Here is a 23677-nt window from a genome sequence, read left to right on the forward strand (position 1 = left end):
CCTGAGACTGGTGGCCAGCAGGCAATCTTTGTCTTGCTCAAAGGGCTGCTGCTCATCACTGCCCTCACCGCATCACTTGGGCTACAAACAGTCCATTTTAATCTCTACCAGTTAAATTTCTACTCTCCCGCCTCCCAGACATTCATTTCATATTTAGGGGATTCGTACCCACAACTCAGAAGCTTTCTTATGCAACAGCTCACGAGAAGCGACTTAATTTAAATGCTTTACTTATGTACAAGCAAGTTATGAAACATGAATACTTAATATAAAAGTCAATGAAAACTTTAATACTTTTATGCTGAATAGCATTTACAAAAATGAAAATAACTTTTAAGGGCATCACAAAAGCACGTAAGAAGGTTTAAGGTATTGTCTGCTTTGGGGCCTTGGCAGTGTCATGATTCCAGGCCTCTTGCCGGCTCCCGGCTGGCCAGGAATAATACAGGAAGTAGAATTTTTAGAACCAGCCGAAGTGCTTTTGCAGGCTTTGTAACTCCTAGGAAGAGAGAAGAACAAACAGGCTATTAGAGCATCTTCATATATCTTGTTTCAAAAGATCACAGGGGCTTCTGTCAGACAGTTTAGTTAAATGGTCATTTGCAGACAGAGAAAGGAAACATTTACATAGCGACACCAGCAGAGAGAGACTCCTTTTCCCATCACCTTTTCTGAATCCTCAGTGCTCAGGGGGTGTTTATACCTCTGTGGCTCTTACAATGGGGAGGCGGGGGTGGGGGTGGGGGTGGAAGGAGAGGCACAGCCAGTCAGTGGCCCGAGTTAAAGAATTCCGAAGTGATTGCCAATGACAGAATTCAACTCGCAGGCCTACTAGTGGCTATCTCCAAGGAACTTTTCATGATGTAATAGTTAAAAGGTGCTTCATTAGCACTATGTCACAGTTTGATTCAACCTTTATGAAGAATCGAAAAATGTACCTCTTAGAATAAGCCTGCTGTCCCCCAGATCCTTTTTTCTTCTTCGATTCCCTAAAAAAATTAGACTTCTTCCTCTTCCTTCCCTTGCCATTTTTGGTTTGGAAATAGTGGGACGTCGTATTCGTTGCTTCTTCCTCATCTTCACTATCACATCTGCTAAAGTCAGTCTCTGTGGCTGCAAGAGGCTTGTTTTCCGCTGCAGAGAAAAACCCAGTATTCCTTAATACAAACTTTTTTCTTAGTTCTGACAGCATTTCTGCATTAGGGGTCCCATTTGCATGACTGCCACCAAAATACTTGAGGAGCTTGTCTAGACCAAAGCAACTGAGGTGTGTTAGTGATAAGGAAGGAAAAAAGTCAACAGGACAGAAATTAACGTTTTAGCACGATTCTGTGGCAATGTGACCAGCCAATGCATTAAGTAAATGAAGCTATTTAAATACCTGGTAGTATCTTTGAACAATACTTCTGCATCACTTCTATTATTTCTGCTCCATATTTCTCTAATTTGTCTTCTGTCACACCATCAATCCGAAGCAAAACTGCTGGATCTGAAGACAAAGTCTCTGAAAAAAAAAAAAAATCTCAATACAGCTTTTTTGGCATCCGCAATACCAAACTGGCTTGTCATCCCTATCTTCCAAGAACTTTTTTTTTAACTTCCCAGTTTAGGCTACAGTACAATGTCTCGCTTCCAAGTCTAACCAACCAACACTCCTGCTTAGCTTTTTTGAGATCAGCCAAGAGCTGCTAGATGCTGCTGTAAAGGGCTCCCTGTTGACATCATGGAACATCCTTGTTACTCCACTACAACACAGAAAAGCCTTGCCATTTCTGCCTTCAGGGGTGTGATTTCCAACACCCTGTCAGGACTCAGTGACATCGAAAGTTTGACTGACTTTTTCATCACCCTGATATTGCCTGAAGGTCATTAGACAGAGATGAAGAAATCTGCATGAAAAGGAGCTATAGAAACAGGGCACTTTGAAAGCTGGAAAATCTGGAGACAGACAAATTTTACAACTCTTTCAGCATCCTACCAAGTAACAGATTTTTAAATGCCGTCAGGTATCATGGCCTTTTCTTATGTAATTCAAACTTATGCAGAGAAAACAAGTGAGAAAAAAGGTGGAGATGGCAAATAAAGGAAGATAAAATACTGAGGATTGCTATTTGAACAAGTGTTGCATTTGTCGTACATAAGCTGAGCATTGCACTGAAGTGTTGGAAATTGTACATTTGGCATGTCAGTGACTTTGATAATGACAACACGCTTGTTATTTTTATTGTAACACATATGGTAGGACTTATGCTCAACTATATCATACACATTTTCCCATGAAGTTATAGATTACCTGCTATTCTTTTTAACGTGGCAGTGTTAAAAATATTAAAATAGTGGACATTAAACACTTTCCCAAGGTTTTTACAGACATCTGTGAGTTCAGAGAGACATTTCTTAATCATCTCTTCCCGTAGGGACATCTTGGTCTCCAAAGCCCTCTGCTTCCGAATATTGCTGGCACTTTCTGTTTCACAGAACTCCACCTAAAGGGCACGAAGAGGCAGGTTGGTGTGTAATAAAAAGAAGCGTGCTTCTGAAACGTCGTTTACAAGAGAAGAGAGAAGAGGGAACGGTCCAGCACAACGGATGGCTGACAGCAGGAAAGCCCCTTTTCAGCAGCCCCCTTTGCTGTTCTGTTTTTCTGAACCATCCCACAGCAGCTTCAATCCACGCTGAGGGACGGAAGAAACTTGGGCGGCTGCCTCTGCAGCCACGCACCTGCAAGAAGCCATTCAGCAGAGCACCAGCTTTTTCCCCCAGCTGGATGTACGCTATCGCTTGATCGTTAGCACTAATGTACAGGTCTTCGTCCAGAATCTTGTCCAGCACCAGCTTCCTAAAAAGCCGCTCGGCATTATGGCGTGAGTAGGCTGCTCCCTTGCCAAAGAGGCCACGCTGAATCTTTGCACTTTTTGAACCTAGGAAAAGGAGGAGAGTAGTATAGCCTATTTTTATGCCCAAGCCCTTCTTCAGAAAGAACAGTCCCCGGGATTGGAAACCTCTGGCACTGTACGAAAGAGTAGGGTCCACATCTGGATATAACCCGCTGTGAAGGTATGAGCAAGAGTGTGCTGACTGGGCAGCCTGGAATAGGCGCATCTCTCTGGGTTTCTCATCAAAAGGGACCCTCCTCAGGCAATTCACTCTGCTTCACTGTGGCTGAAAGGGAGAGAAGACACCCCTCCCTCCATCCCACAGGCAAATATGGAAGGAGGGAGGGTCGTTGCTAGGGCACAAATTCCACCCCACCATCTCTATCACGTGAACAGACTGCTATACTCTGAGCCCCAACAGAAGACAAGGAGGGTGATAAAGTGAGCCATGGGATACTCATGGAAATGACTGCGCACGAGACCAGGCCCATCCTTCTTTGGCAAAAGGGGGGGGGGCTGGGGAGAAGAAAATGTCCCAGCCAGTTTTACGACCTATCCAGCTCCCAATGTTAAAAAAAATATACAGGAGTTGCACACGTATATACAAATATGTATAATATAGACCTTACCCAAGAAAATGTCAATCATCATATTGAGGGTGTATCTTCCTGCAGTTCTCTTGATATTTCTAGTTCCTTTTTCACCACAATGTTCCTTAACAAACATCACAATGTTTTTTACTTCTTCAGTCACATTCTTCAACTTGTACGCCTAATAAAAATAGTTTTATTAATTCTGTATCACGTATGAACCAATAGACTGCAGAATTTTCACATACCATTTAAAATGTAAACCATGTAGTTGTAATTAATAACATAATAGGAATATCATCTAATAGCTTTTGGGGTATGAAAAACAGCGATAATGAGGAAAAATGATACGCCATCATTGGAAAACCAACTTTTCAGTTGGCTGCTTTCAGCCCTTCCCAGGAAGATTTATTTGTTTAGTATTTATATTTCGTGTTTCTGAACTGCCCACTCCCTCAGAGAGGGGCTTGATCCAGCTGTTTAGAGGCAAACTTTGAGGCAGAGCTGCTTACCTGTTGCTTGGAGCAGTTGTCACAGCTTACTTCAGGGTGCTCCTTACAAAATCTGGGATTAAACCCTGTTTCTCCAAAGTAGGCCAGCAACTGTATCCTCCGGCATTCCATGATGTTCTCGCAGTAATGGACCATGCTGTAGAGGTTGTTGAAGTGCGTCTGCCGGGTGTGGCTGTTACCTTCCCTTTCCACTGAAATGCAAGCAACGTGGCCCTTGTGAGAAAAGGTTCCAGAGGAGCAATACCTGGAACAAGCAACTGAAGTTTCACAAAGCTGCTGCAAAACCTCTGATGAACCTGGTGAGGATGGAAAGAAAGACCCCACAGACCTTGGAACTCCCTTCGTGGCCATTTTCCTGGAGCAAGGGGATCGCTTAGCTGCCAGATGGTCCTGCTGGATCAGATTAGGTTGTGACAAGGACCGTCCCAGAGCTTGCTGGGAAAAGCAGCTGGCAATTGTGGTGCCTTTTCCATTTTTAAAAAAAATTAATTCTAACTGTTAAAACCCAAACTGTTCCCAGTCCTCATCCTAGACACACAGATCCCTTGACAAACAGGAAACAAAAGAAATCAGCCAGGCATAACTAGCTAGATTAATTCTGGCTGACTTTAGAGGTAATAAAAATGAAAGCCAAATTGTGAAATACTGGAATGCAACAGCTTTTCGTATAATAGTCCAAGCAAGATAAAGTCAGTCTTATTTTGGCTCTGAATATTGTTGGAGTGGCAGGCAGCGAGCGTTGCTCCAGGAAGGGCTGCTTGCACAGTGAAGCCCAGAAAGAAGAACGTCAGTGCGTCATCGGCTGGACACTCTATTCAGGTTTAGGGTTTTCTGTTAAGCGTTGACCAACTGGAACCTTTGGGAGTGAGCAGCACCGTGAGTGGGGCAAGGGAGAAAAGGCCTCCAGCTTGAAAACTCCGGGGCCTGCTTGACATGGCCCAGGGCTTGAAACGACACTTACTCAGGATGAGCCGTCTCAGTCTGGTCACGTCGCTATAGCTGTAGAAAAGCAGGCAGTGGGAGACTTCGCCATCCCGCCCGCTTCTGCCAGATTCCTGATAATAGCCTTCAATAGATTTAGGGAGGGAGGCGTGGATCACAAAGCGCACATCGGGCTTGTCAATCCCCATTCCAAATGCAATGGTGGCACAGATAACCTGGAAGACAAGAGAACAAGCCCCTTACTCCAGGCGAGGGAAGCACAAGGGCGCTGAACCTTGGGGGGCTGACCCCCAGGAAGCTGCCTCTGATGGGCTCGCATGTGCCTGTTAGATTATCTCACTGGACTGACTCTGGCTCTTGCCGATCGCTCCTTCCATCCTTTCTCTTTGCCCAAAGCTCAGGCTGGGCAGAGCGCTTGCCATCCTCTGCCATGTTCCCTGCCCGTGGTCCTGACTGCCTCTCCTATCGCATCGTTCCCTGTTGTGCGTGTGCCGGTGTGGCTGGGAATCAAGGTGAATCCATGGCCTTGCTAGGGAAGAACCAAAGGGAGAGTCCAGCCAACTGACTGGCAGAGCCGGTCACTAATTCATCCCCGTTGGCCTATCCCTCATTGCTGGCCCAGAGAGACGCTGCCAGGACTGCAGGCAAGCCCTCCCTCTCTCCAGCTCTTCTTCCAAGCCGTTCCAAGGAGGGCAACGTCTAAGTACACCAGCAGCTTTATCAAGGGTGAGGGATCCAATCAGGGAAGGCAGCCCAATTGCTACGTTTGGCAGTGTCACAAAATGATGGCATACTATTTGATCACCTGACCATGAGGATGCTGCAACAGTCATAAGTGTGAAAAAGTTATAAGTCATGTTTTTCAGTGCTATTGCAACTTCAAACAGTCGCTAAATGAACTGCTGCAAGTTGAGGACCGCCTGCATTATGGAGGTACCAAAACCGGAAGCAGCATTCTAAGTGTTCTTAAGGCTTCTGGTCTTCCCAATCACCCTGTTCAAGCCACAGTATTAGTCAAACAATGAAAAGCCACGTTTAGCTGTACGCCAACAGAATCTGTGCCAGTCTGAGCTCTTGAAGCTCCCTGCACCTTCTTTGTAGAGACTGTCACGTGGGCCCCCTCCCCTCCCCCCGCTTTAATTGCCGACATGGTTGCGTGACTTGATCTCACTTTCTCACGGGTTATTCTTTCTACCTGGCATCCATCCTGGTTAATCCATTTCTGCTGCACGAGATCTCTGGTGCCGTCAGGGAGACCAGCGTGGTAGGCCAGGGCAGAGAGGCCGCCCCCTTGCAGAGCGTTGGCCACGGAGTCACATTCATACCGCGAGAGACAATAAATGATTCCTGAGTCACCTGCAACACACAGGAAAAGGCTCTAAAGATCTGTTCCAGTGTTTCTCAACCTCAGCAACTTTAAGATGGGTGGACTTCAACTCCCAGAATTCCCCAGCCAGCTTTTTTCCCAGCAAAGCTGCCTGGGAAATTCTGGGAGTTGAAGTCCACCCATCTTAAAGTTGCTGAGGTTGAGAAACGCTGGTCTATTCAAGAGGGCGATACAGTTCTGAATTCCATCTGTTGGCTTTCCTTAATGGCAGCTTGTAACTACTCATCGTTAGATAGAAACAAGCCCAACTGTCTTTAAACTTGACATTGTTCCTTTATCTCCTTCCAGAAAGGAGGGACCTGCCCAAATTCCTAGCCTTCCCAACAAAAAATACATTTGAAAAAAAAGTATGTATAAAATCATTTATCCCCTTCTTGAGTGTCTCCAACTGGAAGCTGGACAGCCTTCTCTCTCAGATGCCTGCGTTTGGATTTTTGCCTTGAGTAGGCAAAAACCCTCAGTGGGCCTTTCTAACTCCAGAAAAGCCATAAAGGGAGGGAAATAGGGTATTTCCAGCCTTTTGTAGCTGGCACATCCCTTACATTGGTGCTATTACCCAAATACTTTTCAAAATTAAAGCCCCCCAAATTCCAAAAGGATTGGAGAAACTTGCATTAGGCACGTGGCACCACTTTATTTATCAATAAGGGACATTTTTGAATAGGTTTTAGATGTCTACAGAATCATTCCACAAGGCTTACCTATTTTGTGCCTATTTCACTAAGGAACACCAAGATATCAAATATCTAATCTCTGGGTTTAAAATAACCCCATACAAGTAGACGTTGGCCACGGAAGAAGGGTTGATAACTTACCAGGGTGGTATTTCCTGATCCACTGTAAGCAATCTAGAGCAACAGTTTTGGGTTTCTTGGGTAGTACGTCGTATTTCAAGTTGTGCCTGTTAAAGCTCATAGTAAACCTGGAAGGATATTAGCAATTTAGTTGACTAAAAGGATTATTGAACAACTACGTATCTCATCTGTGCAGCAGCCCCAGGAAAGCCATCCCTTTTCCAAATTTCCCAGGAAGGAAATCTCTCCTCCGCCTCTGAATCAAACTTACACCTGGGGCTGGTGCATCTCCAGCTGGTTCAGGATGTCCTTCTGCACTCTGGGGTTGGCGGTGGCAGTAAGGGCCATCATGGGAACCAAGGAGAACTTCTTTCGGAGCATGTTCAGCCGCTTGTAGTCTTGACGAAAATCATGACCCCACTAGTAAAAAGATTTCTAAAAGTTACATTTACATTTATTTATATGGTCAGGTGAAAAAAAGTACACCCTCTTTGTGTTCTACAGTTTTACATATCTAGACACAGTAAAAATCATCCGATCCTTACCAGTTTTTAAAAATAGGTAAATACAACCTCAGATGAACAGGAGCACATGTCCCGATACGTAAAAACATAGAATTCAAACAGGGTGTACTTTCTTTATTGTATGGCTGTATTCTGCCTCTACTATTTTTGCAAATAACACAAAGCCACAAACATATCCATTCCTACAACAACAACAACCCTGTGAGGTGGACTGGGCTGAGGGAGGGGGACTAGCTCAAAGCCACTCAGCTGGCTTTCATGCCAACGGTGGGAGTCGCAGGTCTCCTGCTTTCCAGCCTGGGGCCTTCAACGCAGGTGAAAGGGACGCAACTGTTGTGGCCATCCGCCCCCTTTTCAGTGAAAACAGATCACCTGACTGACGCAGTGGGCCTCGTCAATCACAAAGCGAGCCAAGAGCTGTCGCTGGTAGAGATTCTCCAGCGCTGACATCAGCTGACCACTGGAGCAGACCTGGGGAAAGCAAGTGCAATAGGAGGCCCAGATGCCACAACTTCATGGCTCTGGCACGTCTCCTTCACCCCCAGGCCCCCTCAGGCAGGCGAGGGCAGCCAAGGCCTCCCTGCCTTCGGAAGGATCCAAGCCCCTTGGGCCAGCTGGAGCATTGCCTCCATACAAACCTTCTCTGGAGTAACGTAGAGGAGTTTTATAATGGGGTCTTTCTTGGAGAGCTGCATGTAAATTCGGGATGCTTCGGCGCCAGTCTTGTCACCTGTGAGGTACGTGGCTGGGATCTAGACAGAGAGGACAGCAGCTAGCAAGGCTTCCACGCGAATTTTGGTTGCTGTTGACCACTTCTTTTGGAAACTTTTGGAAACTGCTTGTGCTCGGAGTGGGGAAGGCCAGACCTGTGGTCTGCTGTTGGACAGTGCCCGCTCCTTTGGACTCGGAACCAAATTGTAAGAAGCACTGCACAATTCTAGCTGGACCTGTACTTATAACTCTGTGAATAATATTTGGAAGTCACTTCTATCTATCATTTTTCTTACTTTTCTACTGTTCCTCAATGTTTTTTCTTTGTCCTAGTCTACATCTTTTCGCTTAAAAGTTTCAATAACAATTATATGTAAAAAAAACCAATCTAGCTGGACCCATAAGTGGGAGGAGGCCAAGGCTACGTTGTTCTTTTGCTGAAAGCAGTTATACACCAGGGTTTTTTTTCCTAGTTTTTAAACAGGACCAACCCACTAAATTTTGTATGGATACAAATTCTACAAGAATTTAGAGGTTTATTTTTTGCACAGTCACACTGCAAAGAGCAGAAATCCAGATGCCTGTGACAGATACAAATTATCTTAGTATGGCTTTACATTTCAGGCAATTTACAGAGAATCAATCAGGAAGCCATCTTGAACTCACATCCATGGAGGTCAACTTCTGAACTTGATCCACTATCAGGGACCTCAAGGGAGAGATGACGATGGTGACTCCCACTGAAACACAGGCCGGCAGCTGATAGCACAGACTCTTGCCACCTCCTGAGCAGAGCAGAAGCACAGGATGAAAGCTCTACTCATGTTCTACTCCATTACTAGTTCCAGACACAGGAGTTCTGCACACACAACCACAGGAGGAGGCGCAACGCTTCCACCCACACTTTCTCCATCACCCGTGTTACCGTGAAGATTAAAATATGGTCCGAGAACTGAGATGCAAAAAGAACCACTAAGCTCAATCTCCTGTTTGGTGCAGGAGTGAACCATTCATGGAAGGTCCTTAACCCTGGTTAAGTTATTTCTTATGAAATTCATTTTAAATCATTCCTTAGGTTTTTATTTAAAGCGCAGCCAAAGATTTGATTGCTTATGAATTCAGTTTGTTACACACACCGACCGAAATCCTGAAAATGATTTCTAATCATAATAAACAGCAATTCATACATTAATATCAAAATAGAAAATAGCTTTATAATGGGCAGAAGAGCGTTCAGCCTGGGCTTGTGCAGGGAAATGTGTAATTCAACAAAGTAAGAAATCCAAGAGTTTCATTTATTCTGAGTAAAGTTTAAAATTGATTTAGAGTATGATTACTTCTTAGAAAGTTACAAAAATAGTTAACTCCCCCCACCCACCCCCCATGCCTTGACGTGTTGGGAGACCTCTCCCACTTTAGTGGCTTTCAGAGCAGCACTGGCAGGACTGTAAGATCCAAGGAGGAGGGGCAAAGCAAAACTCCACCAAGGAACAGCTAGCTGGATGGCAAATAACTCAACAAAGCAGGCGAAGAAAACTGATATGGCTGATAATTGTGGATGTTCACCTCAAAATAAACAAATGCCAGCATACCGTAGATAACCTCAAGCAGCACCTGGAACAAACCATGACTCCAGAACACACAAAAATGCTGACAATCCCCATCAAGATTACATCCCTCAGACAAGCTGGGAAAGGGAAAACGAACTCCAAACCAAACTGCCCAAGCTAAAAGCCAGGAGCAAAGAGGTACCTGAATCTAAATGGTTTGTCAACATGCCCAGACGCCCAATCCACCACAGAACACAATATCCTAGGGAAGGGCCTCAACTGTAGATAATGCTAATCAGTTAGAATTTTTTTGCGCTTTAGAAGCAGCATTTTAAACCACAGGACTTGCCACAGAGACCCGAGGAAACGTAAGCCAGGCAACCACACCACAGACCAGGAGAATGCATCAGCAACTTGATTTAAAACCAATTATTATAACTGCTTTTTTCTCGATTATTTCAATCACAGCTTAATATGTTGTTTGTCAGCCTTGATTCTCCCTGCCTCTTTCCTTGAAAGCAGTGGCCCCTGAGAGGGGGCCTCTGCTGGAAGACTCACCTGTGGGCATCAGGATGAAGCAGTCTTGACCCAGCAAAGCAGCATTAATGGCTTCAAGCTGATTGGTCCGAAAATGATGGAGGCCAAACTTTTTATGAAATATCTTCAGCATCTCATTAGAATGCGGAAATGCTAAACCTCTGAATGGTTCCAGGGTGGCATTTCTGGAAGGTGTGTTCTTAATTAGTGGAAGAACTAGGAAGAAAACAAGTTTTTATTATGAGACTGAAGACAAAATATACTTGCTGTTTCCAGGATTTGCAGCCAGCCAATCAGGTGCTGAAACTTAATTTCATAAACCTGAAAATATATAAATACATTTCAGGGGTGGAAGGAGGGAGGGAGGGAGGGTGTCACTAAACCACGTCAATGATTAAATCTCAGGAGATTTCACCTACTCTGTTTCCAATCATATATGTACCGAACAATGTGAAATCTTGAAGAGGACCCAATTTATGTCTTGACACGCAGACGTGCCTACGGCTGGCCAATTTGTGAACTGTGGGAAGCATCGCTAGCAACTACGTGGTGAGTGTCCACATGTTTCTAAAAGTCCAAATATACTCAAAAAGGTTGAGGACAGTTAATGTGTGGGTAAGAGCATCTGATGCAAGATTGTTTGTCAAATGAGTTAATTACACTCTTCACAGTAATTTCTTACTGCAGCTTATTTTCCAGAATGCGTTAAAAGAAGAAATAGTGCAACTTACCAGGACAACTCTTGCCACTCACAGAACGGTCCGTGTAAGAAACATTGCTACGCAAAAGATCGGCATTTGCCTTGGACGCTACACGGTTTCCTTTCAAAAATAATTGTGCAGGGGAGGCATCTGCAGCAAGCTGGGCTGGCCCCTCATAAGCGTGTCTGGTTGTTGAAGCACTCATTGCCTCGTCCAAGTCATCAAAATCAAAATCATCATCATCGCTAAGCTTCTGCCCTCCAGTTGCCAAAGAGCTCTCCCTTTCAACACTGCCCATAAACGGAGCGCGCTTCCCTTGGCTCTCTGGTTTTGCTCCACTCGGCGTTGAAGGCCACCAGCGTGTCTTTGCTTCTAAGTCTGGATTCCCCCAAATTCCACCGGCTTCCCTCTTGGGACAAGATATGCCTGAACTTTCCATGGCAGAAGAGGAAGCATCCAAGGTAGGATCTTTCATGGAAACAGATAGATCGGCACTGGCTGATCCCCGAGAGGGTGGCAGGTGAAAGCCAGGCAGGGGGGGAACATCACCAGACAGCTTGCCAGAAAATGGCCCAGGAATACAAGCACCCCATTGAGGAAGAGCGGGAGACGTTTTTCCCAGCTGAGAAGAGCAAGTTCCATCTTGGGACCCACCATGGTCGAAATTACATTTGCAGTTTATATCTAGAGGTGTATCAGCACCAATTCTGTTTCCATTTCTGGGGTTGCTCAACAGTTTTCTTCTGGATATAAGAAAATATAAGTTATTGTTTTAAAACTTTCCAAATGAATTTGCTGTTCCCATCTCAGAAATTCCTCTTCTTTTACCTTACTTACAACTCACAATCCAATTTAGAACCCTGCCTATAAAACATAATAGATGCTAAAACAGCTGCTTTAGTGTATTATATAAAAGCATTTTCAGTTTTGATTTGGCCAATAAATTGAAGCAATACTATTATCCTATATAGAATGTATCTACCCTTAATAGCAATGTATTGTCCTGTGCAAATAGATACATTTTCTGTCAATACTGAAATTGAACAATTTCAACAATTCAATCAATACTTCTGATCCTCGATGGCTATGGATAATAAAATGCTGTCCCATTTTAAAAGTTTTTTTTAATTATTATTCACCCACGAGTTTCCTATAGAACTATGATACTGGGGTATTATCTGGTCATTAAAAACTCTCTTGTTCTACAACATTCCTGTTTCTCTAATATAATAGATAAGTGACAATTTTTCCCCCTTGTGGACTAGGCATATTTTCCAAAGCTGGAACTTCTGCGGAGGTTTTACAGCCTTGGACTAAATAGGCAATGGAATCATGAGATATTAAATCCCAATGAAGACATCAAAAGAGAATTTATTTGCACAATTCTGCTTCTGAAATAAATATGAGTAGGACTCCATTTACCTATAACCTGTGACAAAGAACTTTCTACTTTCTAGAAGTCATTATGCATACCTTAAAAAAACCGACTCGCTTTATACAGCCTGCTTTAAGAGCTACGAGAATCTTAGGGGACTGAGCACTTTGCAGCTTGGACAAACTTAGCCCATCTTAATTTCTTAACTTAACGTAAAGAAGCAAAGGCCCTCGTTGCATTCCAAACCAGCCTCAACTCCCAACAGACCTGCAATCTCTAAGCCGAAGCAGCTCTGGACCGCCTAGCAGAGACTTCAGCTCTCTTTCTGGAATGGAATCCACCAGTCGACAGATATCTTCCATTACACATAGGAGGGACTGGCCTGAAATGTAACAGGGTTCAGTCACGTACTTTGCAAGACACACGCAGTGCGAAGCTGTCTGACTAATTGGAACACGTCACAGTGTTTTACCTTCTTTCCTTCCTTCGCTTCTTTTGCTGCTTTCTCCAAACTCTGGAAGTTGACTCATCGAGAGTTCAGGACTCAGTGTTGTCTCGTCAGCTGTCCTTTGGGGAAAATGCCTAACAACGTTAAGAATTATTAAGAAATCCAGACATATATCATAAAGTAGATACACTTTATGCATCTAATAGAATTTTAATGAGACCGTGATTTTATACATACATCCACAGTATTTCTGTCAATCAAAATTGTATACTGTATATTTCTATAATCAATAACTATTAGGAAGGTATGGAATTAGTGGAAATTAAATTTGAGTAAAACAACCGTATTGAAGTTTGAAAGTGTTAATTTTTCAGTGAGTGCTTCTTCCCATTGGCTTAAATACTACCAACCAGAGAAAGAAATTATTTGATTTTCCAGTTTTTTGCAACCGATTCCCTTTTACGCCCTTCTGACAAGTCAGTGGGGAAGCCAGATTCACTTAACAACCGGGCTACTAACTGAACTGCAGCGATTCACATTACTGTGGCAAGAAAGGTCATAAAATGGGGCAAAACTCACTTAATAGCTTAACAGCAGAAACTGTGGTTGTGAGGACTACCTGCATAGTGGGGAAAGGGAGAAGCCTTCTGGATCCATCCCCTTCCTGCCCACTTCCCCATGTAATTTTGGTGGGGGGGAGACACTGACAGCTGCTGGTAAACATCTCCCTTTCTTCTGGGGTTGCTTAGGGTCCAAACTCACCCACTCTAATACCACCACCTGCCCTTTTAGAACAATTTGGTTGTTTTACCCTCATTGTTTTATCTTTAGGGATAAGGCAGAGCATTCAGAGGTATAAATACCAGCTATTTCCCCCAAGAAAAATGCTGTCTGTACCCTTAAGATAAATCCTAGTGTACCTAGTGCTCTTCAGCACAAACGAAGCAGGCAGCATCTCCTCCTCTGGGGACGGGGGTATGAAGTCCACGTAGTCTTCAGACTCACTGAATACTTGAGGGTCATCCCTTCCATCCTCAGACTCTTCATTCCCACTTAAAGGGAGGCCAGAATCATTTTGCCCTTTAACCAAAAAAAGAGTACATATTAAACAAAAGACCAGTGAAAAATAATGAATAGGTTTAATCGTTAAAAATATAAAGTTAAATTATAGCAATAAGAGTCATGGTGGTGCAGTGTTAGAATGCAGTATTGGAGGCTAATTCAGCTCATTGCCAGGAGTTCGATCCTGATCAGCTCAAGGATGACTCAGCCTTCCCTCCTTCCGAGGTCGGTAAAACGAGGACCCAGAATGCTGGGGGCAATATGCTGACTCTGTAAATCGCTTAGAGAGGGCTGTAAAGCACCGTGAAGCGGTGTATAAGTCTAAGTGCTATTGCTAATTAAGTAAGGAAAAGCATTAAGTACATCTAATGATTTTCTGTGATTAGATGTGTTGATTAGTGGGGACATGTACGCAACTCTTTTTAACCTAGTCAAGTTGTGTCATAGGGAACAAGGTCAGACTTGGACTACGGAGAACCAGGTCAGACACCAACAGAGCCACAGGTTACTTGATGAGACCTCAGGCTGATGGAGACTGATTGGTCTCCCTAATGCAGCTGACGTGAAGACAGATGGGAGGGCATTTGCTGTGAGCTCCCTGGGGAAGGAGCACCAGGGCAGAAGACCTCCACATTCCGGTCACCTTGACTAGCCCTGGAAAATAAGCAGCGTTGGGGCTGCTTAGCTCTTAGATGGGGACCTCATGAGGAATTTCAAGATTGTAAGCTAGACTGGAAAGTTGAAAAACATTGCAGAGAAACTAATGACAACCTAAATTCATAAATTAAGAGGAAGTGAGCTTCATTTGAGTCTAGCTTAAGGGGCACCTGCTGTAGTAAATTCATTTTCCCAGAAGTTATCCCTGTTACAGAAGTGGTTAGAAAAAGAGCACTTACCAATCCAAGATTTTTCTTTTTTTCCTGTCTGGAGACTTTCCAAAGACTTCTCTTCACGTTCTCCATTTGAAAAATCTCTTTGACTGGAATTTGAAGGGACAAGACAAGGAACAGGCAGGCTGCCTCCCTCTTGTTCCTTATGAAGCATTTGTGTTTTCCTATTTGTACAAATATACACATCGTTACAGTCTTCATTATCTCTTTCTGTGCTAGGTATCTTTGATTTTCCAGTAGATGGATTCAGGCTTTTTGCAGTCTTTCTATTTTTTACAGACCACTTATCTTGAAATGATACAGACTGTTGTGGACATCTTTTCTGTGGTCCAGGTGTTTCAAAGTCCTCCATGTCTTCCCAACTATCAGTAAGGTCAATAAATGAGTTGTTTGAACAATTATGTTCCGGGGTAGGGATCTCAGATCCCCCTACTTTGCAGTCCGCATCACTTTCTTTCACAGAAGAGATAAAACAATCTAAATTTTTGACATGTTGATCATTTGAATCCTCTTGTTTTCCTTCTTCAACTTTCAGTGTTGTTTCAAACAGCTCATTAATTTTGGTTTGCTTATTTTTAATACCATTTTGTTTTTCCAAAGAAGAATTGGTATTCTTGTCCTTTAAGGCCGTAGGTTTTGTTCCACCCATATATCCTGATGTGCAGACATCAAGGCAATTCATCTTTCTGAATATAAATCCCCTGCAAAAATGGGTAAATTTAGACTTTAGCCAGTCATGATGACATAACGCTTAGAAGCAAGTCAGATCTAGCTCAAAGTACTGACTTTTGCCACTATTTTGGATTTATTGCAGACACACATTTGAATATTGTTAAGAAGCTGCGCTATTATGTATTCATTCTGCAGCTACTTCAGCTCTGAGAAAAATGTACAATATCAGATGAAATGCAGTTGCTATTCTACTCTAAGCAAGCATTTTATGGCAAAATTCAAAACATCATCTTTAGTGTCCAGAAATCTCTTTTCCAGATTCATTGGCAACATATTTATATTGACAGCATAATAAATATATTAAAAATAAATACCGTGTTTCCCCAAAAATAGGACCAAAAGAACCATTAGGGCTTATTTTCGGGGGTGTCTTCGTTTGCAGCTGCCCGCCCACTCCATCCCATCTGGTTGCTCGCGGCTGCAACGGGGCAGGAGGCCACAAGGCGTGCCCATGCCACTGCCAACAATTGAGGTGAGGCAGGTGGGGGTGTAGCTGCTCCACATGCCCACACCTGCTTATCTCAGGGCCCCCGCAGCCTGGCCCCTCCCCACTTGGCAACTTTCCCCCACCTGTTCAATGACCCGGCTGCCCACCCGCCTCTTCGCTTTCACTCCCCCCTCCCAAGCTGGACTGCCATACTACGGAGGATGGGTGGGGGAGGCTCGGTCACCTTACCCGTTCCCCTACGCCGTTTCGGAGCCAGGGAGGAGTGACGGCAAAAGGCCTCCACTGCCTCTGTGCATCAGCTGCGTCCGCTGCTGGAGGGGCTTTCTTCAGTCCCCGCTGGCCCCACCCCACGGATTACCTGCTCGGCAGCGGCCTCCTCCTCCGCCTGCCACTTGGTTCTGCAGCACTGTGTCGTGCTGCCTGCTGCCCGTTCACCGCCTGTATTTTATGGTTTCGATGGTGGCAGCTCTGGAGGCCGGTGGTAGGCTCTCTGCATCGTCCCTGGGCTGACAGTTTCGGCCACTGGCCACCTTCGCAGCTCTGCCCACACAGCCACGGGAGAGTGGGCAGCTGAAGAGACGGCAGCAGTGTCTTCGGAGCACCCCCGCTGCCAGCCCTGGTATAACTCCTGTGGCTGTGTGGGCAGAGCCGCAAAGGTGTCCGGTGGCAGAATGTGTCTGCACCCCCCCCCCAGGCTACTCCATCACTGACCTCAAGGTAGCAATCCCTGAGAAAAGGGATTCCGAGTCAGTCCCTCAACAGTCAAGCTGAAACTTGGCAGATTTCATACCGTTTTATGTAGTTGAAGTAACAGCGTCTTGAATTAATCTATTAGCTTGGCTAGTTATTTCTGCTCCCTATTGGTGTCTTTCTTTCACTGCTTCCGTTTTCCACCTTGCTCCACATCTCAGAATAGGTGATACCATTAAGGAAACAGGCAGGGTGCTTGGGATCGTTAGCCCAGCTGTCTGTGCTTTCTGGCACTCGACATGCCTCGGATTGGGGAAGGGGATTCATCCTTGGGGGGAGGGGGGACGGTTCTGCTGCCATTTGTTTACCTTCCTCAAAAACCATTGCTAGATCTGACCATTTTGAATAACTCTCACTGGATCTCCAACCACAGCTAGTTGTACTGGTAGAAATGGATTGTCTGGATCCTTTTCTGTCAGGTTTCAGATGACTGAAACGCGACCAATTGCATTTGTGGGTGACTCTAGCAAGAGTCAAGTGGAGGTAGTGTGTCCATCCCGGATCTCCTTATGTAATGATAAGTGGTAGTGACCTTGGGAGGCAGGAGGAAGGCTGCAGACTGGATAACTGGCAGGTCAATAATTTCTCAGATCACCAAAAGAAAAGGGGTGTATCCTGCATTGGATCCTTCCAGACTGGTTCCAGGGATGAGGAATGGGAGAACGGCTTTGTTCAGCAGAGCTGGTTCCAGTTTGCGGGAATGGGGAGGAAGGATTCTCGACCCTGGCCTGTTTTCGGTGGATATCTCAGGGTTGGATGCTCTCCCCGCTCCTATTTAACGGCTGAGGCCTCGGATGATATCCAGGGCTACATCTGCGACCTGGACCAACTGGGCTGGGCTCTGGGGTTTGGCCTCAGCGCTTGGGGACTGTGGGGGTCTGGATGGGGGAGAACAGGCTTCGGCTTAACCTTCGCGAGACTGAGCGGTTGCAGGTTTTGGGCCCCCACGGCGCCGGTGCTTCTCCACCGTTGACTCTGGACGCAATCGCGCTTTCCCAAAGAAAACTGGGCTGCAATCTGAGGCACCCCGGTTTGGGTGTGGCAGCCCCGGAGAGGAGCTGCGCTTGCACCATTTTCTCTTTCAGTTTCGCCTTTTCCTGCACGGGGAGGCGCGGCCCACCGTCCCCTCAGCCCCCCAGAGGGTTGCCGCAAGGCGCTCTACGGGGCCGCCCCGAAGACTGCCGCCGCCGTCTGGGGCGCCGCCTCCGGACCAGCTCTCCCCGCTGCTCCCATCCCTCCCGCAAGGGAACCGGACAACCGCCGCTCCGGCCACAGCCCCTCCCCGGAGCCCGGGAGCCCGCCCTTCATCGGCAGCCTTCGCAGAAGACCGGGCGGGCCCGAAGGGGAGGCTGCCCGAGGCGGCTCCCGCGTGCCTCGCCTGCCTCGCGGGCTCCATCGCAAGCGGCTCACCGTCCATTCGCGCCCTCCGCCCCCCTACTTGGCGAGCGTCGACTCGAAGCCCGGCCCCCCCCGGCGGACCCGACCCCGGCCTCACTCACGCGGGCCTCGGCCTGGGCTCTGCGCGCGAGCCGAGGGCGCCCCTGGCCGAGTAACGCTGCAGCTGCTCGCGCAGGTTGTTGCGCGGAAGGGCCGCCATCCCGGCGGAGGCTTCGGGCGACGCGCCTTCCCGGCCCGGAGGCGCCCGATTGGACCGCGCAGGCCCCGCCCCGGCGCGCGGAAGTGTCGTCGGGCGCTTTCCGGCGAGCCGGGGGCGGGGCCGGGAGACCACGCCTGCCGCCCCTCCCCCGACACGCCCACCAGACGGGTTCTGGGTTCGAAGCTTTTATTTTGCCCGCCGAGCGGAGCCCGCGCAGCTGCCGGGGCCGTGGAGGGCGCGCGGGGCGCCGGCCTCAGAGGAGCGGGACCGGGAAGGAGGCGCAGTCGGCGAGGCCGCACATGTTCTTCCCGCGCTCGATGTTGAAGTACCTGCCGGGGGAAAGAGAGGGAGCCCGTCGGAGCGGCCGCTTCTCTTCGCGGGGGGTTCCGACCCCGAAGCGCCCCGCCCGCCGCAGAGCGGAGGGCGCCCGACTCCCCCAGGAAGCCGCGGGACGAGCCCAGAGCCGGGTCCCCGGGAGCCGCTTCCCCTTCGGCGGGCGGGCTTCTCGTGGGGACCGGAGCTCCCCGAGTGCGAGTGCCGCTGAACTGCGGGGACCCGCAGCGGCTTCCCCCTTCGCCTCCCCCTCCCCGAGAATGACCCTCGCAGGCGGCCGCCGATCCGGAAAGGCCGGCGCCTTGCAAGGCCGAGGGAAGCCGCCGGGGACAGCGCATTACCCGTCCATGCCCCACGAGGTGCCCCACGAGTTTTTCACGATCCAGTAGGGAACGCCGCCCTCTTCCCCGTAGCCCACGGCCAGGACGGCGTGGTTCACTTTGTCCGGGGTTTTGTCGCACTCCGTGCTGTGGGAAGAGAGACGGAGCAGCGGTTGGAGACCGAGTCGGACGTTGTGCGAGTCATGGAGGGAAAGAAGAACCACCCTGGCTCCTTGGCCTCTTGGAGAAAAGCGTAACGACCAAGTGTGAGGGGTGCCTAGGCGTTCTGGTGGGGATCTGAGGGCCACGGAATGGGGGCCATTCTTGCAGGGGGCTGCCAGATGCTGCTTCAGGGAGCCCTGCTGGGAAGAAGCTGATTGTGGGGCCACTGAGCAACATCCTCTTGGCATGAAGCAAACGGGTGTGCCAGCAGGGACTCACCTGGTGTAAACCCCCTCCTGATACTGTACAAAGTCCTCCCTCACTTCAAAGGCAATGCTCACTGGGTTGTAGGTGCCCACCGCTTGTGCCAGGCCGTGCTCATCATACTGGAAAGAAAGAGGGCCGGCATGATCAGATTAGGGCCTCTGAGCATGTGCAGAAAGAGGGGACATGGCTTCCCGTCAGACCCGAGTGAGAAGCAGACCATTTTCAAGTCTATTAATCTTTTTTTAAATAGGGCAGTCAAGGCAGACTGCTGGGAGGGCCCTGGGCCTCTGCTTTGTGGGACGTGAGGTGAAGGTTGATCCCCAAAGGGGCAAAGGGCTCTTGGCTGCTGCTTGGCCTCTCTAGGGAAGAGGCTGCGGGTTGCTTACCAGTGAAATGTTGACCACGTCTTTAATGAACGCCACTGCCTTCTGGGGCTGGAATTTGCAGGTGCCGTTCTGCACGTAACCAAAGGAGCCTTTTTAGATGCAGCTTCGCAGAAAAGGCAACTTGCCCGCCTCGGATCAGAGCCCCCCCCCCAATACCTGGGCCCGATAAGGGTATGCCTCTTCATCCATGAGCCCCTTGTTGTACAGGATATATTCAAAAGCCTGGCTGGGAAGCCCCCTGCGAAGAAAAGGGAAGGCCTCACCAAGCGGCATTTCCGGGGAGCCCCAGAGGCCGAGGCTAAGAAGGAACTGGAGGGAGGGGAGGGGAGGGCATCTCTTACCCACTGCAGCCAAAGTTGTTGAAGTTTTGAGCACAGTCAATCAGCTGCTGCTCCGCCTGAAAGAGGGGAGACATGTTAAATCAAGGCTGCCAGCCTCGGAAAGCCACACCCTGAGGGTCCCGTTCCAGCCTTCCTGCCCGTCTCTTGAGCAGCCGGCCTGGCCTTGCCTGGTGCCACTTTCTTTCCTGGAGACTGGGTGTCTTTGCACATGAGGGGCCATTCCAGCTCTCTGCCACTGTGCTTGGCACCTGAGGAAGCCTGCCCTCGGGTTGCTTCTGTAGGGTCCGAGGGTGCCCAGAGGAGCCAGAGCGGGGCCCGAGCCCACCCTGATCAAACTGAAGCCCAGGATAGAAGCCCACATATACAGTTAGCCTTCTGGGCCGGGCTGCTCTGCAATAGCTTGTGTCCCCCTTGCAGCCCTACTGATGGAGAGGGACGTGCAGGTTGAAGTCAAGTGGTGAAGGCACCAGGTTACAAAGTGGGAGACAGAGTTCTAGTCCCGCTGTAGCCATGAAAGGCGGCTAGGTTTCTTTGGGCAAGTCTCTCTCTCGGCCCATCACAGCTCACAGGGTGGTTGTGGGGAAAGTAAGGGGAGGAGAGAGTGTTGGATACTTTTGCTGCCTTGAATTATTTGTGAAAATAATAAATGCAGAATATAAATAAATAAGGACAGTGATTAATATTTATATGTAAGGGTGTAGGTATATACATATGTTGTATATAGTATGTTTATGTGTGTGTTAAGTTTGTGTACACTTTTGAGAGCAGGCAAGAGAGTTTCATTTTTAATGTGTGCCAGTGTGCCCAGAGTAAAAAATAACAAAGATCTATGCATCCATCCATCCGCTGGGACTCGGCCAGGGCTGCTTGCTCTCCCTGCCACAAACGCATGGCATGAAAGCCCCCGCCCCGCCCTTCTGGCCTTGGCAGGAGAAGGCTGCGTTTTCCCAGCCAGGGGTTTGGCCCCCAGTTAGCCGCCTGCTGTGTGAAGGGGGATGCTGATGAGTTTGGGTTGGGAGCAGCATCCCTAAGAGGGCAGCACCAGGTGGGTCCTGCTGAGCTGCCCTGTGAGACTGGAAGGTTCCCCAGGAAGACTTGCAAGGGAGGCTGGCACCAAACGGCCCTCATTTATACTTTGCCAAAATCTTTTAAAAAGAGCGGAGTGCAGATGAACAGCCTCACCAAATTCAGTAGCTTCCCCGTTTTTATGGCAATGGCAGACTCCAAGCAGCCGGTGGTGGAAAAGGTCCAGCAGCTGCCACAGGAGCCCTGGTGGGGAGGGGGAAGGAGAGGAGAGGAGAGGTATGAGAAGATCCCATCCGCTGGAAGGGGGACCAGCTTCTTAGCAAGGCGCCTGGAAGGCCAGAGGGAAGCTCACCCCCCCCCCCATTTAACCCCTGCTGGCTGCCCAGAGTGCCTTGTTGGGATGAATGGACTGAATGAGCGAATTACCTGGTTTTTCACAGGGCTGACAAACTTTCCTTTCTTCCTCCAGTCGATGGCCTTCGGACAGGGCCCTGCGCTCCTGGGGAAGTTGCCCAGGGTGGCAGAACAGTTCTGGAGGCAAGCGGGAAGCGGTCACTGGCCAGCAGATGAGCCCCATCAGGCCAGCCCATCCCGCTCTCCTGTGCCAGAACAGACCATGGGGGGGGGGGGGGGCACAGCCTGGGCATGCTCTGGATGGGCCCCTGGCCACCATTGCTAGCCTGCTTCTCATGGATGGGGCCAAATAAAGGATTGAATGAATAAAGTTTCCAAGGTCAAGAAACGTCCCTCTAGCAGTCCAGCTGATTGGGGTCTGGGTTACAATCAGACTAAGGCCGCCTCTGCCGACTGCCTCACCTGGCTCAGGTGGCCTTACCTGGGGTTCTTGCCAGAGATACTTCTTCCTGAATTCAGTGAAGGTCATGTCCGAGAACTGGTTCAGGCCCACTGGAGAGAGAGGGGAGGGGGCCGTCAGGAGGGGCTACAACCGGGGGGGGCGTTTTTCTTAGCAGCCGAAGGGAAACCGGCCGGGGGGGGGGTTGAGCAGCGCCCCTACTTCGGAAGCTGTAGTTGCCCGCGTTGTGCTTGTCGATCTTCTGCTTGTTGTCCAGGAAGATCTGCAGCCGGTGCCGGAACTCCTCCTCGGAGCGGTACGTCCGCCGGTGCTGCAGCGCCGAAGAGAAAGCGAAAGCGAGGCGAGCATTCGCGGGGAGGGGGAGGCGCCTCCAGCCTGGGATTCCCCCGCCCGACCCGCGGCTGGGGAGGCTCTTGCCGGGCGCCCCCTCCCTCATCCGCCCCGCTGCCCGCGCGAGAGGGGGGGGGCGAAGGGCGAAGGGCGCCTCTTCGGGGCTGCCGGCAACGGAGCGGTCGCTGCTCTCGGAGGCGGCCGGTCCCGCCGTCGCCCCTGCCCAGCGGCTGCTTACCTGCGAGGCCCACGCCTTGAAGAGCGGCTCTCCTGCGGGAGGAAAAGTGCCGGTCGGGAGCGGGCCGGGCGCGCGCCGCCGCCACCGCCCCTTCTGGGACGGGCGGCGGCGGCGGCGGCGGCCGAGCTCCGCATCGCACCGTACCGCCTCGCCCCGCCTGCCCTGCGCCCGCCGCCCGTACCTGAGGCGGATCCGCGGGGGCCGCCGCGGCTGCTGGCGGCGGCGGCGGCGGCGCAGAGGCAGAGTCCCAGCGCGAAGCAGAGCAGCGGCGCCGGCATCGAGAGCGGCAGCGCCCGCGGGGCCATCCTGTGCGCGGGGCGAGCGAGCGGGACACGTCTGGCTGGGCTCTGGAGCGGGGCGAGGCTGGCTGGGCTCTGGAGCGGGGCGAGGCTGGGCGGCTCCTTGGGCAGCCGGAGGCTCGGGGAGGCCCGGGCGCTGCCTCCGCCCCTTCCTGTGGCTCCGAGGCCGCGCTCCCACCGGCCGCGGGCGGCTACCTGGGCGGCGCCGGCGGGCCAATGGAGCCGCGCTGGGCCGCCTTCTCCGGGGCCCCTGGCCGGAGAGCGAAACCTCCACGGGGCTGGCTGCTGAGCCTGTCCCGAGGGAAGGAGGCTTCAAAGCCCCGACACTCGGCTGGCAGAGCCCCGAGGAGGCCGGAGTGCTGCAGGCCCGGGTGGGAGAGCCCGGCCGAGGCAGCCCCGCGGCTCCTTTCGGCAGGGGGGAAGCGCCGAGGCTCCGGGTCTCCTCGCAGGAGGCCGAACTTGAACTGAGGAATAACGACGGAGACTCCCGGTTACGGTTGTCCCAAAGGTGCTTTTCCAAAAGGCAGCCAGACGTTCTGGAGCCGAGGTAGCTTCTGGGATAAGAAGCAAAACGTTCCCAAAGAAAAAACCAGGAATCCGGTTGCCGTTTGGAAAGCACCCTTGAGCTAAGGCAGGGGTCTTCAAACCCCCGGCCCTTTGATGACTTGGGGACTTCAACTCCCAGACTGCAATAGGAGCAGCTGCTGGGAGCGGAGGGTCGCTTTTGTGGCCAAA

The 23677-nt window shown here is 49.6% G+C and overlaps 3 protein-coding genes across 3 annotated transcripts in view; all 3 read right to left on the reverse strand.

Annotated features, from left to right (window-relative positions):
- The window catches only part of WDR76 (WD repeat domain 76), a 9874-nt gene extending 9801 nt beyond the window's left edge, over nt 1–73 (reverse strand). The window contains exon 1 of the mRNA XM_029283321.1: nt 69–73. Coding sequence (XP_029139154.1) covers nt 69–73 — 5 coding nt within the window. The remainder of the gene's footprint in view (nt 1–68) is intronic.
- A 236-nt stretch (nt 74–309) lies between these two features.
- Nucleotides 310–18426, reverse strand: BLM (BLM RecQ like helicase). The gene is made up of 22 exons (XM_029283322.1): nt 18329–18426; nt 15181–15585; nt 14906–15063; nt 13868–14027; nt 12972–13066; nt 12767–12881; nt 11779–11867; nt 10445–10639; nt 9003–9121; nt 8264–8377; nt 7998–8096; nt 7373–7521; nt 7123–7229; nt 6116–6276; nt 4940–5135; nt 3979–4169; nt 3506–3647; nt 2722–2921; nt 2294–2486; nt 1382–1504; nt 939–1134; nt 310–499 (listed from the first exon to the last, which is right to left on the reverse strand). Exons 1-22 carry the CDS (start codon nt 18424–18426, stop codon nt 343–345), a joined length of 3462 nt encoding a protein of 1153 aa, XP_029139155.1. The 3' UTR covers nt 310–342.
- A 169-nt stretch (nt 18427–18595) lies between these two features.
- On the reverse strand, nt 18596–22921 carry CTSH (cathepsin H). Its single transcript, XM_015811887.2, has 12 exons — nt 22825–22921; nt 22644–22675; nt 22277–22385; nt 22097–22167; nt 21688–21792; nt 21418–21504; nt 20236–20291; nt 20051–20132; nt 19895–19963; nt 19521–19627; nt 19101–19226; nt 18596–18755 (listed from the first exon to the last, which is right to left on the reverse strand). Exons 1-12 carry the CDS (start codon nt 22919–22921, stop codon nt 18680–18682), a joined length of 1017 nt encoding a protein of 338 aa, XP_015667373.1. The 3' UTR covers nt 18596–18679.
- Nucleotides 22922–23677: the final 756 nt, after the last annotated feature.

This window comes from Protobothrops mucrosquamatus, unplaced genomic scaffold (assembly GCF_001527695.2).
Source record: "Protobothrops mucrosquamatus isolate PMUCROS unplaced genomic scaffold, P.Mucros_1.0 scaffold56, whole genome shotgun sequence".
Lineage (NCBI taxonomy): Eukaryota > Metazoa > Chordata > Lepidosauria > Squamata > Viperidae > Protobothrops > Protobothrops mucrosquamatus.

Bases quoted from the DNA above. Each gene is read 5' to 3' on its own strand.
- BLM (XM_029283322.1), bottom strand. From the start codon at position 18,426: ATGGCGGCCCTTCCGCGCAACAACCTGCGCGAGCAGCTGCAGCGTTAC. The intron at 14,028-14,905 runs GTAAGTGCTCTT...TTTTGGTTAAAG, and splicing joins AAAAGAAAAATCTTGGATTG to GGCAAAATGATTCTGGCCTC. The intron at 5,136-6,115 runs GTAGAAAGAATA...CTTGTCTTCCAG, and splicing joins TTAACCAGGATGGATGCCAG to GTTATCTGTGCCACCATTGC.
- CTSH (XM_015811887.2), bottom strand. From the start codon at position 22,921: ATGCCGGCGCCGCTGCTCTGCTTCGCGCTGGGACTCTGCCTCTGCGCC. The intron at 19,964-20,050 runs GTATTGGGGGGG...GGTTACGTGCAG, and splicing joins CATACCCTTATCGGGCCCAG to AACGGCACCTGCAAATTCCA. The intron at 19,227-19,520 runs GTGAGTCCCTGC...CTCTTCCCACAG, and splicing joins CAGGAGGGGGTTTACACCAG to CACGGAGTGCGACAAAACCC.